The sequence below is a fragment of the Physeter macrocephalus genome, chromosome 5 (assembly GCF_002837175.3).
Source record: "Physeter macrocephalus isolate SW-GA chromosome 5, ASM283717v5, whole genome shotgun sequence".
NCBI classification, from domain to species: domain Eukaryota; kingdom Metazoa; phylum Chordata; class Mammalia; order Artiodactyla; family Physeteridae; genus Physeter; species Physeter macrocephalus.
The window spans coordinates 34,599,391-34,617,201 of record NC_041218.1 but is presented as its reverse complement, the minus strand read 5'-3'; the positions used below and the strand labels follow the sequence as shown (position 1 = coordinate 34,617,201).

At 38.6% G+C, this 17,811-nt stretch overlaps 1 protein-coding gene across 1 annotated transcript in view; it reads right to left on the bottom strand.

The window, feature by feature from the left end:
• TFEC (transcription factor EC) overlaps nt 1-17,811 on the bottom strand; it is an 81,098-nt gene that overhangs the window by 25,734 nt on the left and 37,553 nt on the right. Inside the window, exon 3 of the mRNA XM_007129662.2 lies at nt 6,564-6,650. Coding sequence (XP_007129724.1) covers nt 6,564-6,650 — 87 coding nt within the window. The remainder of the gene's footprint in view (nt 1-6,563; nt 6,651-17,811) is intronic.

Genomic DNA, 17,811 nt, shown 5'->3' with positions numbered 1-17,811 from the left:
AGTTGGGCTGGCTTCAGATTATGAGCTGAGACAATTCTATTCTAACAGAAGGGATGGCAGAGAAAATCAAAACAGATGCAGGTGGTCTTATAGAATTTGTGATGCAAAGCTAACAAGTAAGTTCTAATCTGATTGCATATATTTTCTCTCTGAAGTATGTTGTGAAAGAGAAATCAGCTAGAAAATGGAGAATGGATAGGGAATGGTGGAGATTTGAGAAGGGAAGAGAAAGTATAATGTTGTCTTAATTAATGAGAATTTTCACCAAGGAATAGCTGTAGTATTGTCTGGTAGTAGTGAAAGCCCCTATGAAATTTTGGTGATGTATTGGAGGTGAGTACTACGAGCAATGTGGTAAAATTTTATCCATTCAGCTACTCAGGTGAAGATGTGGAGTAAGATGAAAAATAAGTTTAATCAGGGTTGGGCTTTTGTTAGGAGAATAAAATGAAGAAAAATGGGTATACGCTAAGAGTGTTCGCAAGAGGAATGGTTATAGTACTTGACCAAGAATAGGTTAAGGAAGAAATTGTCAAAATGACATGAGTGAGGGGCCGGGGAAGCCCACCCTCCCCCTGCCCCCACTGCCCACGAGGGCCAGAGTGGGCTCCGGGTGAGTGTGGCCATGGAGGGTTCTCCAGAACCAGGGCCCAGAGGTCCACGGGACCCAATCCCGGGCTTTGAAAAGAGCACAGCACAGCTGGCACTGACCTGGAGCACCATGCCAAGCTTCCCCCAGTGTCAGCTGGAGGACCCGGAGCACAGCCAGTTGGAGCACAAAGGTGAGAAGGTTGGGGCTGTATGCTGGGCACCACAGGGTGACCCCCAGAGGCTGGTGTTCGGCCCGAACCAAAGGCTGGCCTGAGACAACCCGTCTGGTGGACTGCAATTTGCCAACACATAACGAAGAAAAGATTGGTTCAAAGAGGGAAAAGGCTGACGGGACCCCCAACCCCCCACGACCACACCCCCAGCCACAAATGGTAGAGCAAATTACGCCCTGGACGGAGGGGCAGACGAACAGCGATCCAGCTCACCGAGCTGAGCTCTGTGGAGCCCTGGTCTTGTCCTGCCCTTCCTGGAGGTCTCAGAGAGATAGAGACAGAGGAAGGAGAAGGGGGCCAGTTATTGCATACGCCCAACTCTGCACAGGTCACTTTCATTTTCCAAGGTGGAGGAAATCCTCGCCATATTAACGGCATGGAAAAAAGAGAAAGAAGAGGTATCCAACGGCAGACGAAAGACTCCAATGGACCTGATTCTCTGCACAGAGAATGCTGAAGGTGACCCCCTCCGCCCCCAAAAGAAAACAGAACAAAACTCGTCAGGAAACTCAGTTCGATTGCAGGGTAGAAACTTCATCGACACTACAGAAATCGGTTGTCTTTCTGTACACTCACAACAAACTATCCGAATGAGGAAGGAAGAAGAGAACCCTGTGGATAATGACGGTAACAACACAAAGAGAATACGTAGGAGTCCATCTAACCCACGACCTACAAGACCCGTAACTCAGAAAACTGGACGAGAGACATATCAATGAAAGAAAATGAAAACGATACACACACGGAAAGATAGGTGGTGCTCATGGATCGGAAAAGTCCATCCTGTGGAAATGATTCCACATCCCCAAGGCAATCCAGAGATGCAATGGCGTTCCTCTCAAAATACCCACGTATTTTTTCAGACAAGTACAACCAAGAATTCCAGAATGCGTCTGGAAACACAAAAGAACCTAGAGAGTGTCAATACGCTCTTCAGACAGAAGCATAGACTTCAGACTTCCCACACCGCCTGATTTCCAACTAGCTTGCCAACCTGCCATCATCAAGACATCATGGTATAGGCACACAAGACATCCACATAGATCCATGGAGGAGAAAGGAGAGCCCAGAAAGAAAGTCACGCTTATGTGTCTATTCGTCTCCGACAAAGGATGTGAGAAGTTCCCATGGGGACATGATAGCCTGTGCGATGAATGGTGTTGGGGAAACAGGACTGCTCTATGCACAAGCATCACAAAGGATTCCTTTCTCGTGCCACATACAACAAGAAACTCACACCAAATGGACTACTGCAACGTAAAACCTGAAGCCAGGCTAGGCCTAGAAGAAACCCATAGGCACTGCGTTCTTGGACCTCAGTCTTAGAACCATGTTTGTGGATTGGTGTCCTCAAGCAAGGGAAAGAGAAGCACAATAAACCCAGTTGGGGCTCCAGCTGACTGAAAAGATTTTCAACAGCACAGGCAAAGCGTACGCATGACGAAAGAGGCAGTGGACTGAATGTAAGAAAACACTGATTTGCAAAAGTTGTATGTGAGAATGGAGATGATCTGGAAAACAGACCAAGAAGTTGCACAACACAAGCCTTCGAGACACAAAAACCCTAACCTGACACTTAACCCTAATAATGTGTGTGTGTAATTATTTGCACTGATAGTTATTTTATACTCAATATACCTAGATTATGTATAATAAACATATTCTATATCAAAAAAATGTCATGAGTGAGAAATAATAGCTATTGAAAACAGTGGTAAAGTCAATTGATTTGGAGTCTCCACAAGCTTGAGCAATTGGTGAAGTAAGAACATTAGAGTAGGTGCACTGAAAAACAGAATGTAATGGTCAAAAAGTATGAAATAAAAATGTTATAGGATAGAGAAATACATAATAACAAGATCTAGGATAGCATCATGTGAAGGGATGGCTGGATAGGAAGGAGAAAAATACCATTGACACCAAGGAGACTGAGAAACTGAGAGGTTAAGGTATTGATGAAAACACAGCTGATTTCACTGAATGTTTCTTGCACTTTGGCTCTTTTCAGTCCAATTCACAAAATTGTTGCAGTAAGAACTAATTGACAGTTGCCTAGATCTCTTGGTCAAATAGAAATTGAGAGGTAACTTCTGCTTAATTATTCTGAGTCTAGTCACTAATCACTCAATATTCATTTCTGGGTCAGAAATACCTGGGCTAAATTGATCTGTGAAAACCTTGAACTATTCCATTCAATCTGGGGAAATGTGAAGGACCACCACAAGTGGTCCAAGCTACCCCTTAGCAGCTTCCAAGCTTTTCACCAACAGAAGTTAGAACATGATTTTTAATTAAGCCTATACGCAGTGGTCCTGGGATAAATCTACACTCAAGGTTTTCTGCTTAAGTCACAGCAAAAGAACCCCAAAGTGACTAATAGCACAATCAGTAGATTGCCCCTAAGACTTTGCAATTTGTGTGAGAACTAGAGAAAATATGTAAAATACTCAGCAACGTGCCTGTGACATAGTAGGTGAGACATTAAGAAAAATTATTATTATTGATAAATATCCTCACTTTTGAAGCTTACCATTATGGGCATCTGTTGTTTTAGCCTCTCTAGAATTCATTTACATTTATTTTGGTAACAACTCCTGTTCTCCTGGTTCTCACTCTTAGCCTAGATAATTTGTTTTGTGGAGCTGCCTGATTCACAGCTCTAGGGTGGGTCCAAGACCCAGAAAAATTGGCTGACAGATAGATATATGACAGAAATTGCTCCACAAGGAATTAGCCCAGAGATTTAACTGGAACAAAGCGGGAAAGGAAGCTCTCCTCTTAAGTTTTTAAGCTTGACTTAATGTATCCACCAGGATGCATTTGGTTATGACAATCAGAAAATCCTTACACAATTAGCTTATAAAATAAATGAAAAAAATCTTACTTAATGTGTGAAATCCATAGGTAAAGAATTCTCCAGGGGCATATAAGCAGTATTTCTTTGCATTCCACTTGGATTCTCCTCTCCCTTTGTTTCTTTAGTTTTTCCTCAGTTTATTTACCTTCTGGGCAATAAAATGACTACATAAGTCACACTGTCTTACAACATCATGGAGAGGCAAAACCTTCTCTTTCTTGGGTCTCCTTTAAAGACTGAAGTAAATTCTAGAAGACCCCAGGAACCTGCTCAAACTGCCAGAATTGCAACACAAGCTCATTCTTAAAATAATCTTTGACAAGGGAAACGGGGCCACCAGCGTTGGCTTAAATTAATCAGAAACTTCCTCTTCCTTGTGAAGGAGTGGATGTCTGAAAAAAAACTGGGTTAGCAAGGAAGAATTGTGTGCATAGCTAGGAATAAGCTGTGATAGTGTCTGCTCAACAGCTGAGAATAAGGCCAGTACAGAACAAAGGCAAAGTTATGGAGGGATGTTCACATACAATATTACCTAGGAATTTATGGATGACATGAGCCAACAAATTCCTTTCATATTTAAGCCCCATATAAGCCAGGTTCTATCATCTACAACCAAAAGTTCACTAGCTAAAATGCTTACTCAAAGCATTCCTCTGAATCTAACAGGTCTTTATTTTTATCCACATGAACTATAAATATCCTTCAGAATTTCCTATCTCTGTTCTACCAGCTATTCTTATACATTCTCTTTTTTTCCGACTTCTTGCCTTTTCTTATGTTGTTCTCTTAACTTGTTATACTTTGTTGCCTTCATGTCTACCTCTTAAAATCTTAACCTTCCTTTATAACTATATCTCAAATATCATCTTTTCCTAAAGCATTCCAAAAATATCTCAATTTCGCATGGTTTCTACTTTAGTCAAACTCCAGGGCAAATCTCTGACTAGCATTAAAAAAAATTATATATATATATATATATATATATATATATGCCATCTACCAAGATTTAATATAAAAATAGCTTTGGCAATAAATATTTTCAATTATTCTCATAATGCAGAAGAAGAAAGTGAAATAAAGAGAAGTGACTTGCACGATACCTAGCTGACAACTTGCGTTAATACCAAGATCCATATTCTTTCCCTCCCTGCCTCTCAGGTGTGCCTCACTGCACTGCCTCACTATCATGTGGCCTCTCGGTATGTGAATTGTGTCTCACTCAACTTTTAGTTTCCTATAGTGCACGTATTGTGCTTTGCATATAATAACTATTGAATAAATATTTAGTCAATTGAACTGCTTGGGTTTATATCTTGATCTTGATTTATCAATGACTGTTGATTGGCCAACAGCAGATACTTCTTTATATAAGTACAAATAGGCCAGTAGTATCTATTTTTTACATTCTGTATATCAAAAGCAAATTCCCAATAGTCATTGTCACCAGTTTGCACAGAATAAGCAATCTATGCAACCTCTACAAAACAAGTAAGATAATTTGACAAAGAGAATGTTTCAATATACAATTTCAATGAAATAAGTACCACATACAAGGAAGAGAAGATTGCAGGAAATTAATATCATTTCCACAAACCCAGAAGTTGAATACTAGTTAAGAAAATAGTAACCTCATGCTGTGGAATTAGATGGGGAAACTTAGCATTAATAACATATTTATCTAGATAATTAGATTTCCTATAAATATGCTGCTTGAAATCTGAAGAGAGAAGAGGTAGAAGAATTGTCACTTCATTCTAAAAAATGAACAAACAAACAGGCAAAAAACAAACAAAAAAACCCACCAAAAAAACCTTCAAAAAAAACCTAGATTTTAAACCTCATTTGATCTTTGTCTGATAATAGTGGTATTAGTGACTTGTTATAAAGTGGAGGTCCTTTGTACGAGAGTAAAGGAGGAAAGAGATGATTATCCTTTTTGTCATCTATTTGGGAATTAATAAAGAAAAGAGGGATGCTTTGTCTAATTTTTTCTTAAAGTTTTAAATTTAAAATGTCCATTGTTAACATTAATACAACTTAGCCCACTGATTTACTGATGAACAGTATCTAGTCAGAATTCACTTTCTTTAAATGAAATGTTTAAAATAACAATTAAATCACAATCTTTCATATTTTTTCTCATGTTTTCTAAAAGGTCTAAAAACACAAACAACCAACAACAACCCTTCAAACTGTATAGAAAGAGGTTGCACACCCTTTACAGATTCATTTCTAGAGATTAACAAATGAACAACGAGAAGGCAACAGTAATCAAATAGGAGATAAGATATCTCTTCACTGCATATTATTCCAGGAATTTGTGATTTCAACACAAAAGTCTGTCTACATGCCTTAAAGTAGTGTGAGGCTCTTCTACCTTTCTTCAGTTCATCTTTAACCTTTGGTTATTGGCTCAGAAGTAAAGTTATATTTTTGTTGTTATAATTTTTTTCTTTCCTCTATAAGGTGTAGAGCCTCTGAATCTGATAGCTGTTAGTCATGGTAAAATAGTTAAAATTTAGCCATGAACTTATGAGGGTATTATGATATGTTGTGCTTCAAACAGAAATCTGAAGATGTCACAGAAGATGCTATAGCAGACTAGATATATAATTAGATGGTGTTTATAGAGATTAGGTAGGTAAGTAGATAGATAGATAGACAGATAGATAGAATAGTACATGTCCTATTATCTTCCTCAATAAAATTATGTGTCTTTTTTCTGCACCAATAAATATTTTTTAATATCTGTCTATCTTGTACCTGCTTCAAAAGTACAGAAGAAAACACCACTTATTAATCAAATGAAATTTCTTGTTTTATCATCAGATGCTATTATTGATTTTAATCTCATTGACCTCCTCAGGTCTGGAAACACTTACTGTTCTTTGCATTAGCAGAGGAGAGTCTGTTCCTTCCTCTTTAAAACTTGATTCCATACCGATTATATCCTCAATACCGTCCTCCATCTAGCAAAATATAATACATTTAGAATATTGTGCATAATGATAAAAGTTGCACATCAGTCTGAATTCAGAGAGAAAAATTTTAGCAATCTTTAAAAGTTTTTTTAGAATATTTAGATTATATGTGTATCAAAACGCAGAATATTTTAGAACTTAAAATGAAGTAATCCTGACACTCTTAACTGTGTTGCTTTTCCTTGCATTAGCTTATGCCAGCTGGCAGGTGATGGCTGGGCAAATCACCCTGGATTAGTCCTTTGGAAATTAGTATCTGCATAAATAGAGTGGTTATCATGAATACCTTGAGCCAGAGCTCATATACTTAGCTTGTAGAGAGATGACTTCCTACAAACTTTATTTTTCTTTTAAAATGTTTTGGTAGCATCTTATAGTTGGACATTCCAATATCAGTGATCGAACTTTAGCCAATTAGTCCACATGGATAGAAACTACATGGAAATGTATTATCCAGCTTTCCCTGATGATCACTAATAATAATAATTACAATACTATCAACAACAATAATAATCATGGACACCTTAAATAGTAACAAACACAGATAATGCAGGAAATGTGGCAGGAGCTGTTCTACATGCTTTGGATACATCAGCTCATTTATCTTCACAACAACCACATGAAGCAGATACTATCATTATCTGCATTGTACAGATGAGGAAAGAAAAAGAAGTTCGATAACTTGTTCCAGAGTTTACAGCTAATGAGTGACAAACGCAGAATTTGAAATTCTGGAAATCTGACTCTATAGTCCTAACTGAAATCAGCTTTTTACTTTCTTTCTCAGCTCCTTTCTAAAATAGCCTTCCTTTCCTTCTGTACTTCAGCTGGAGGGGATTTTAAAGCTTACATTTTAAAAATACTATCTCCCTCCCTCCCTCTCTCCCTCCCTCTCCCTCCCTCTCTCTCTCTCTTTCTCTCTCTCTCTATCCCCCCACAGCTCTGGTTCTCCTCTCGCCCATTATATTCTCTTTAGTGAAATTTTAAAGTATGATGTAGGCTTGAAGATAGTAAGAATGTGGAATTTATATAACTGTAGTACTCTGAATTTCCCATGACATGTGCAGAAACAACCAGAAGTAAACTCTGGGAGATATATAAAGATATTTTATTATTCTGTTAATGTTATGTTCTAAGAAAGATTTCTGAGGACCTTAGAGAATCAGATGTTCACAGACTTCTACTAAGATACCTGCAAAGGTGATATGCCAAAAAATCAGCACACTATTCATATATTAATTTAATAAATATTTATTGAGCAATATTTATTGCAAGACCTTGTTTTAGTACTGGAGCTATAAAAGCAAACAGCACAAAGTCTCTGCCCTTGTGGAGCTCTAACTATTGAAGAAACAGACAATAAACAGCTTAATAACAAATTGTGGTATGAAGAAATTAAAGCAGGTTAGGAATAGAGCTTGATGAGAATGACTGTTATTGTAGAAAATGGTCCGGTAAGAATTTACTGATATTTGAACAGAGATAAGAATAACATGAGGAAAGGGTAGTCCTTGAAAGAAAGCAAAAATACAGACCTTAATGTAGAAACAACCTCAGAGTGTTTGAGAAAGAGTGGGGGGGGCAAGGGGAATGGAAAAGAGTGTGCAAGAGCAAGAGAGGGTTGAGTTGAAGATGAAAAGTAGGTAAGGAACTTACATCTTAGAACCCTCTGGACCAGTAGTGTCTAACAGAAATTTCTGAAACAATGGGAATGTCCTATATCTGCAGTGTCCAATACAGTAGCAACTAAACACATATGGCTATGAGCACTTGAAATGTAGCCAGTGTTTCTGAAGAACTGAATTTTTCATTTCATTCAGTTTTTAAAGTTTGCATTGAATTTGAATTAATTTAAAATTAAATTTAAACACACACACACACACACACACACACACACACACACGTGGCCATTGGGTACCATATTCCAGAGTGTGGCTCTAGGCCCTGTTCTGGACTTTAGATGTTATTCCATGTGCACTGAGAGATCTCTAAAGGATCTAGGAAAATAAATATACATGTTTTCTTTCTTTTAGTTAGTCCACTGTCTAAAAGTTTTCAAGTATATTTTTGATTGTTACCAAACTCAAATTTTAATTTCATGACATTTTTCTTATTACTACTTCACCATTAAATGGACAAAAAATTTGTATTGAACAGATGTGAAGAAAACCTGAGGGAAGAAGGATGCTAAACACAATTCATGGTAAATGGTTTACTTTGGAGTATTTCTGATAGTTTCAGTAAAAAGTACACATTTGTCCCTTTTCTTTCTGGAAGCTTACATCATAAATCACTCAGTCTCCTGCATCTCTCGTTTTCTCCTCTTACCTATAAACATACTCAGGTTTCTTCTATTCTAGAAGGAAACCCTTCTTTCCTACATGTCAAAGTTCATCCTCCTTGGAGACTCTACTTTTGCCTTTAACACTTCTATCCCTCATTTCTGTCATCCACCTACTTGACTATCTTTTCCCCTAATTTGTTGGAGTTGCTCTGTCTTCCATTATTCTAAATTGACTTTAAAATCTAACCTCAAACTTTGCTTCACAGCTTCCAGGAATCTTCCTAATTAATCACCTTGGAATCCAGTTGCTATTTTAAGAAAGACAACAAACACATCATTTTATATCAGATGAAACAGAATGAACAGATTAGACAAAAGAAGAATTACAAATCAGCAGAATAAGCGTCCTCAAAGTGATAAATGAAGATGATGAAATACAAAGGAAGAACACAATATTTTGACTAAAATAAAAATGGAAATAATAGGTATGGAAAGAATGAGGCGCAAGGACAAAGGAAAAGATTATAAGTAAAGGTCTACAAAAGACCAAGAATCAAGCTTTTCAACAACACTGGGTGCAAGAAAATGGGATAACATTTGAAGTGTTAAAGGTAAAGAATTTTGAACCTAGACATTTATAACCAATAAAATATCCTTTAAGTATGTGCATGAAATAAAGTTTTTCTTAGACATAAAAACTCAGAAGTTTAGGGCAAAAAGACCTTCAGAAAACACTCTTTCAGGAAGTACAATAGTCAGATAATAAATAAAACTACGAAATCAATACGAAATATAAAAATGAGGAAGTAACAGTAAAATGTTTGTGGTCTAAGAAGAATGTTGTGTGTGAGTGTGTGTGCATTCATTCTAAAAATATTAATTCAGAAAGATAGGTGAGAACAAGAAGGAGAAGACCATATTCAGATAGACTTTTACTTAAGGGTATGACACAGATACTGTTAAACAATGACATAGATAAAGAAGAAATACAGCTATGTGTCTTAAGCTAGGTGTAACCAAAAAGAGAGAGAGAGAAATTTAACCTATCCAATAGAGGATAGAGAAAAAAAGATGGCAAATAAGGAAACAGAAAGCATAGTCATTAAAAAACCATGAAAAAAGGTAAGTATTAAATCCTAATGGTAAAGTAATTACAAGAATGTAAATTAGTTAACACAGTGCTCAAGAAATTATCATTCAAATTGGATTTTTCAAAGGTATTGTAATATTTTGTCTATAAGGGACACGTTTAAAATAAAACAATAGAGAAAGCGGAAAATAAAGTGCAAAGGTGTACCACAAAAATGACCAAAAGGAAAGCAACAGTAGCAATGTTAATATTAGACCATATAAAATTCAAGATCAAATGTTAAAGGAAAAATAATACCAAGTGACCATGAATACATATGCACCTAAAAAACTCTGTAGCAACAGCTGTCAGAAATCTATGAAAAATAAATTCAATTGTAGTTGAATATTTTAGCTCACCACTCTCAAAATCATAAATCTGAATTTAGCCTTCTCTTCACCTATTCTCTAGGCCATGCCTGGGTCCTATCACCTTCTAGTATATATCACTCCATTTCTGAAATTTTAAATTCAATTATCTCACTCATTATCTCATCATATCTCACTCATAGGGGGTCTAGACCCCCTATGGCAGATCAACTGAACAATTTTCATTATGACGCTCTATGCTTTTACCCTATTATCTTTCTGCCCAACCATCCTTAACTCCCCAGGAGTTCTATCTCTCTACTTCCTGTTAACTCTGAATTCAAAGTAGAATGGTTCTTGCCCACCACCTTACTGAAATTCCTTTTGTTGCTATTTTCTTTGCTGCTTGACTGATAAATTCAATAGACATTTATCAGTCCTTATTTTACTAGACTCAGCCACTACATTTGAGTGTGTGGGTCATTTCCTCCTTCTTTAAACTGGTTCCTTCAGTGGCACCACACTAGTTATCTTTTTACTTTACCTTTACAGTCCTTTTCCTCTGACCACCCCTTAAATGTGGGTGATCTCCTCAATCCCACCCTTGGTTTCCTACTCTCCTCATTGTTTTCATGTTCTTCAGGAGCTTTCTTCCTCAAATTTTCAAGTACTACCCATAGGCTGACAACTCTTAAATCTCTTCCTCCAGTCTAGATTATTCCTCCTCAAGACAAACTTGGATAACTAGCTGTCACCAGCATCTCCACGTGGTGGTCTCACAGATACGTCAATTCTAACATGTTCTAATATAAGGCCTCATCATCTCTCACTGCATTATAGAAATAACCTCCCCACTGGTCGCTCCCTCCCTCCAGGCTTCTTCTTCTACATAGTTGACAGAGTGATATTAAAGTCAAATCTGATTATGTCGCCCTAGCCCTTACATTTAAGCCTTTCAAGGATTTGAAATTACTTAACATGGAGCACCAGCCTTTCTGTGATTTGTCTATTACCTGCTTCTCTGTGTGACCTTTTGTCATCACCTGCCTCTCATTTACTCCTCACCTCATGCTGTTTCCTATTCTTTGCTCATGCTATCTTACTTGGCTAAATTGCCCCACTAGCCATTTTCCTCTAAGTCTACTTGACATACTTCTGAAGCAGAACAGCACTTCTGCACTTCTACATATACCATAGCCCTTTCTACATAATAGTATAATTATTTGCTTCCTTTTTTTCTCTTCCCTTAAACGTAGAGTTCTTGTAGAGTACAGAGGATAAGAAAAACAAGACAAGGAATAATTAAAATACAGCATGTGCTGTAAAAATGCTATGATAAGAGCAATTTTTTTCCACATGATATAGGTGTTACTATGAAAACTCAGAGAATAGGCACCTAATCCACACATAATACCCCCAGGGAAAGAAGAAACCTGAGATGAATTTTGAAGAGTCAGTCAGAATTATCCAGATAAATGGAGATTGAATGAGTAGTTGTTAAAGAAAGGATATAAGGAAGGAGAATCTGGCTGCTGTGAAAATCACTAGTGAACCATATGGCTGAAGAACAGAGTACCATGCAGATATATAATGATAAGTATGGGTAGGGTAGCAAGGGTTAAGTGTGGAAGAGTCCTGTGTGCCATGAGTCCAAATTTGAATTTTATCTTGGAAAGACCCATGCTATAAAATGCTTATTCGACTTTATATCTGATTGTCTTGGAGAGCTTTAATCACCTAGTTACTCGTAATTCCAACCCCCAAATCCTAAATCTATGGATGCTCTCATAGATTTATTCTGTGGTAGCTATGATTTCTGGGGTCTTTGAATTAATGAAATGTTCCGTGATGTCACAGGAGGACAAGCATAGAAGAAAGAAACACCAAAATATGGTAACAGCCACCAAATCCTGAGCAATGCCCCTGCCCTCGTGCTAGAAACTTCAAAAAATGTAAGCATCAGAGTGACATCACCAAGATGGCAACATACATAGTTCCTGAATTCACTCACCATCATGAGAAGAACAATTAGCATCTATTCAGAAACAAGACACCACTAAGAGAATCCTAGAGCACGGGGGTGAGGCTGAAATACCCCGTGAACCTCAGAGATCAAGGCAGACTGCATCAGAAGGTGAGAGAAGCAGCTACACGTTGACCACATTGACCCTCCGCTAGGACAGTGCAACACTATGCAGAGAGGTCTTCTCTGAGCCGCTGATTCCTCCAGAGGGAAAAGAGAACCCAGGGCGGACAACCAATCTCCTTCAACATTGTGGGCTGCTCTGTGGGAACCCCTACTTTGATCTCGCACTATGGGAATTGCAGAGGAATCTATGGGGCCCAGCCACTGGGAATCTGTGACAGAGAAGCAGGGAGGAGCTTGCAACAATCAACACACAGATCTTGGCAGACAGTTCATATCTTCAGTGCCTGAGTAGTAAACCCAACCAGCGACATCGTTGGTCTGCAGAACCAAATCAGGGGTACACTTTGACCAGGTAACTTGGGCGGGGGCGGAGGGGGCACAGATCTGACTGATTCAGATCCTCAAAGGAGTTTTATCAGCCCTAGAGCCCATTTGTCCACACCCAGGAAAGGTGCTGAGTCATAGCCCCACCCACAGTGAAAAGTACCGTCCAGCCCCATCTGAACAGAAGAGCTAGTGACAACTCCTGGAAGTTGTGTGGCAGAGTGGTGCTTGAGTCAAGAGGCAGGTGGAGCACACAGAGCAGACCACCCACAGAGCAAAGACAGTACCAGTCATGGGGTCTTCCCATGCTATGCACAGTCAGGAAGATTAATTCATAGCCAAGGGTAGCTCTTGGCCTCTCTCAAACTGAGAACCTCCTTGGAAAATTGAGAATAGTCTGGAGAGCTATTCCTCTGGCCCCAACTGATCAGAAGGGCTAGCAAAAAAACCTGAAAGCTTTGCAGCACAGCAGCACTCAAGCTGAGCAAAGGGCAGACAGAACTGATAGTCTGGAGAGCAAAGCCAGCAGCCCTGTTCAGCCAAGGAACTTGGGTGTGTGTCAGCTTGAGTTAAGACAACAAAGAGCTTTACTTGTTTTAGAGCAGTTTCTGCAACTGTGCCTGTGCAAAGAATCTAATTCATAGTCTTGCTCATCATTGAATACAGCCTTCAGCCCATCCAACCAGGAAACCTAACCAGAAAACATGGGAAGTTGCATAGCCCATTCAACAGTCCCACATACAGTAGCACTTGAACAGAGAGCACAGCCATGGATTCCCCTATCTGCAGAGCAAAATCAGTGGCCTCACCTGACCAGGGAATTCAGTGCATACTCAGGCCTTATTCAGGCCTCTAAACAATGAACTGCACAGGCCCTGGGCCCTGACCTACTTCCCTGCTAGGGCAGGGAAGCTAATTCATAGCCCCACCTGCTACATCCAGTCCCAGCCATCTAGTAAGCCTGATCAGAGAATTCAGGCAACTGTGGAGCCCATTCTACAGCCTCACTTGAGTAAGAAACAAAGCCAGCAGTCCTATCCAACTGCTCTCTGCTAGTGGTACAACCACCAATCCCCATCTTCAGAGTTCTAACAGTTGCCTCACCCAAATATATCATAATATCAGGCTCCACCTGCCCAAAGGCATTAGTGGCAGACACACCCAGAAACCCAAACTGAGCAGACTGGTGAAGAACTGTCTCTGGCAAAGCAAACCTGTAAAGTCTGCAAAAGGAGCCCTATTACTCAAATGCACAGATACCAACATAAGGAATTAAGGATCATAAAATATCAGGTAAATATGACACCATCAAAGGAAACTAATTAAACTCCAATAACTGACCCTAAAGAAATGGAGATCTGTTTACTGTCAGATAAAGAATTCAGAATAATCCTTTTAAGGAAGTTTAGTGACCTACATGAAAACACAGATAACTAAACAAAATTAAGAAATAAAATAAATAGAATAATCTATTATTAATAACCCAATATTAAAAAAGTATAAATTTTAACAGCAATAACCTAAAGTGTGATGGGGAGAAGAAGTAAAAGTGTAAAGAATACAAATTCTATTGAAGTTAAGTTGCTATCAATTTAAAATAGGGTGCTATAAGTTTAAGTTATTTTATGTAAGCCTCATGATAACTACAGGAAAATCTTATAGTATTGTAATTACACAAAAGAACTCAATAAAGAAGTCACAGTATATTGATACCAAAGGGCAGAAAACAAAAAATGATAGCAGGATAAGAAACAGGGAATGATGGAGCTACAAAATAACCAGAAAACAACTAACAACATTTTACTGTAGTGAGCCCTTATCTATCAGTAATTACTTTAAATATAAATGGATTAAATTCTCCAATTCAAAGACATAGTATGGATGAATGGATTAAAAAAAAGAAGATCCAAAATGTGCTGTCTACAGGAGACTCACTTTCACCTTAAAGACACAAATAGACTGAGAGTGAAGGGATGGAAAAAGACATTTCAAGCAGAGGTAACCAAAAGAAAGCAGGGGTAGACAGCTTATATTGCTTACATCAGACAAAACAGACTAAACTAAAAATGGTAAAAAGAGACAAAGAAGGTCATTATATAATGATACAGGGGTCAATACATCAAAAAGATGTAACTAGGGCTTCCCTGGTGGCTCAGTGGTTGAGAGTCTGCCTGCCGATGCAGGGGACACGGGTTCGTGCCCCGGTCCGGGAAGATCCCACATGCCGCAGAGCAGCTAGGCCCATGAGCCATGGCCACTGAGCCTGCACGTCTGGAGCCTGTGCTCCGCAACGGGAGAGGCTACAACAGTGAGAGGCCCGCGTACTGCAAAAAAAAAAAAAAAAAAAGATGTAACTATTTATGAGTCCAACATCACAGCACCTAAGTATATAAAGCAAAAACTAACAGAGCTAAAGAGAAAAATAAATGGTATAGTTACTATAAACAATAATAGCTGAAGACTTTTTTACCCCACTCGCAACAATGGATAAATCATCCACACAGAGAATCAATAAGGAAACAGTGGATTTGATCAACACTATAGAATTCCTGGACCTAACAGATACATAAAGAACATTCTATCCAGTGACAGCAGAATACACATTATTCTCAAGTACACATGTGACATTTCTAGGATAGACCATATGTTAGACCACAAAACAAGTCTTAACAAATTCAAGAAGAATGGAATCATACTAAGTGTCTTCTCTAATCACAATGGCATGAAACTAGAAATCAACAACAAGAGGAAACTAGAAAATTCACAAACACATTGAAATTAAACAACACTCTCCTGAACATTCAATGGATCAAAGAGGAAATTAAAAGGGAAATAAAAAAGTTTATTAAGACAAACAAAAATAGAGACACAACATACCAGAACTTACGGGATACAGCAAAAGCAGGTCTTGAAGGCATTATGCTAAGTGAAGGAAGTCAGACAGAGAAAGACAAATACTGCATGATCTCACTTATAAGTGAAATCTAAAGGATTTAGATTTCCTTGTATTCCTGGGATAAACCCCACTTGATGGTGGTGTGTGTTCCTTTTAATGCGCTGTTGGATTCTGTTTGCTAGTAGTTTGTTGAGGATTTTTGCATGTATGTTTATCAGGGTGATGGTGGCTTCGTAGAATGAGTTTGGGAGTGTTCCTCCCTCTGGTATATTTTGGAAGAGTTTGAGAAGCATAAGTGTTAGCTCTTCTCTAAATGCTTGATAGAATTCACCTGTGAAGCCATCTGGTCCTGGGCTTTGTCTGTTGGAAGATTTTTAATCACAGTTCAAATAAACAAGTGGGACCTAATGAAACTTAAAAGCTTTTGCACAGCAAAGGAAACCATAAACAAGATGAAAAGACAATGCTCAGAATGGGAGAAAATATTTGCAAATGAAACAACCAACAAAGGATTCATCTCCAAATTATACAAGGAGCTCATGTAGCTCAACATCAAAAAAACAAACAACCCAAACCAAAACTGGGCAGAAGATCTAAATATACATTTCTCCAGAGAAGATATACAGATTGCCAACAAACATATGAAAGGATGTTTCATCACAAATCATTAGAGAATCACAAATCATTAGAGAAATGCAAATCAAAGCTACAAGGAGATATCACCTCACACCTGTCAGAATGGCCATCATCAAAAAATCTACAAACAGGGCTTCCCTGGTGGCGCAGTGGTTGAGAGTCCGCCTGCCGACCGGGGTTCGTGCCCCGGTCCGGGAGGATCCCACATGCCGCAGAGCGGCTGGGCCTGTGGGCCATGGCCGCTGGGCCTGCACATCCGGAGCCTGTGCTCCGCGGTGGGAGGGGCCGCAGTGGTAAGAGGCCCACGCTACTGGGCATATACCCTGAGAAAACCATAATTCAAAAAGAGTCATGTACCACAATGTTCATTGCAGCATTATTCTCAATAGCCGGAACATGGAAGCAACCTAGGTGTCCATCGACTGATGAATGGATAAAGAAGATGTGGCAAACATATACAGTAGAATATTACTTAGTCATAAAAAGAAACGAAATTGAGTTATTTGTAGTGAGGTGGATGGACCTAGAGTCTGTCATACAGAGTGAAGTCAGTCAGAAAGAGAAAAACAAATACCGTATGCTAACACATATATATGGAATCTAAAAAAAAAATGGTTCTGATGAACCTAGGGGAAGGACAGGAATAAAGATGCAGACGTAGAGAATGGACTTGAGGACACGGGAGGGGGAAGGGTGAGCTGGGACAAAGTGAGAGAGCGGCATGTACATATATACACTACCAAATGTAAAATAGGTAGCTAGTGGGGAGCAGCCGCATAGCACAGGGAGAACAGCTCGGTGCTTTGTGTCCACCTAAAGGGGTGGGATAGGGAGGGTGGGAAGGAGATGCAAGAGGGAGGAGATATTGGGATATATGTGTACATATAGCTGATTCACTTTGTTATACAGCAGAAACTAATGCAACATTGTAAAGCAATTATACTCCAATAAAGTTGTTAAAAAAGAAAAAGAATATTAGGAAATGGCAACAAGGTAGGATACATCTTAGCTACTAAAGATAGCAAGACTGGAATTGATGGCTGTATGTGAAAATGTGTACATGATAAGTCAAATTCAAAGAGAACACACATTAAAACTATAACAGATGGAATAAAATTATGATTGACATTAATGGTTGAAGATACTTATATACACAGTTTAAAGAACAATGGTTAAAAAAATAGAAAGTGTTTGTCTGCAGCCAATGTGCATGTTGTCCCTAGACCACTGCACTTAATGAGGCTTTCAACCCTTCCCAGCCATGCAACTCCTTTTGACTGACACCACCTACAGGTCCACTAAGATCAGGTAAATTTCTCTTATGCAAACTTATTATAAAATAAAAGGTAATCTGTGTGCCTAAGGAATAAAAATGTTATCTAAGAAAAACCGAGAAGACTGATATATGTTACTTATCCTTTCT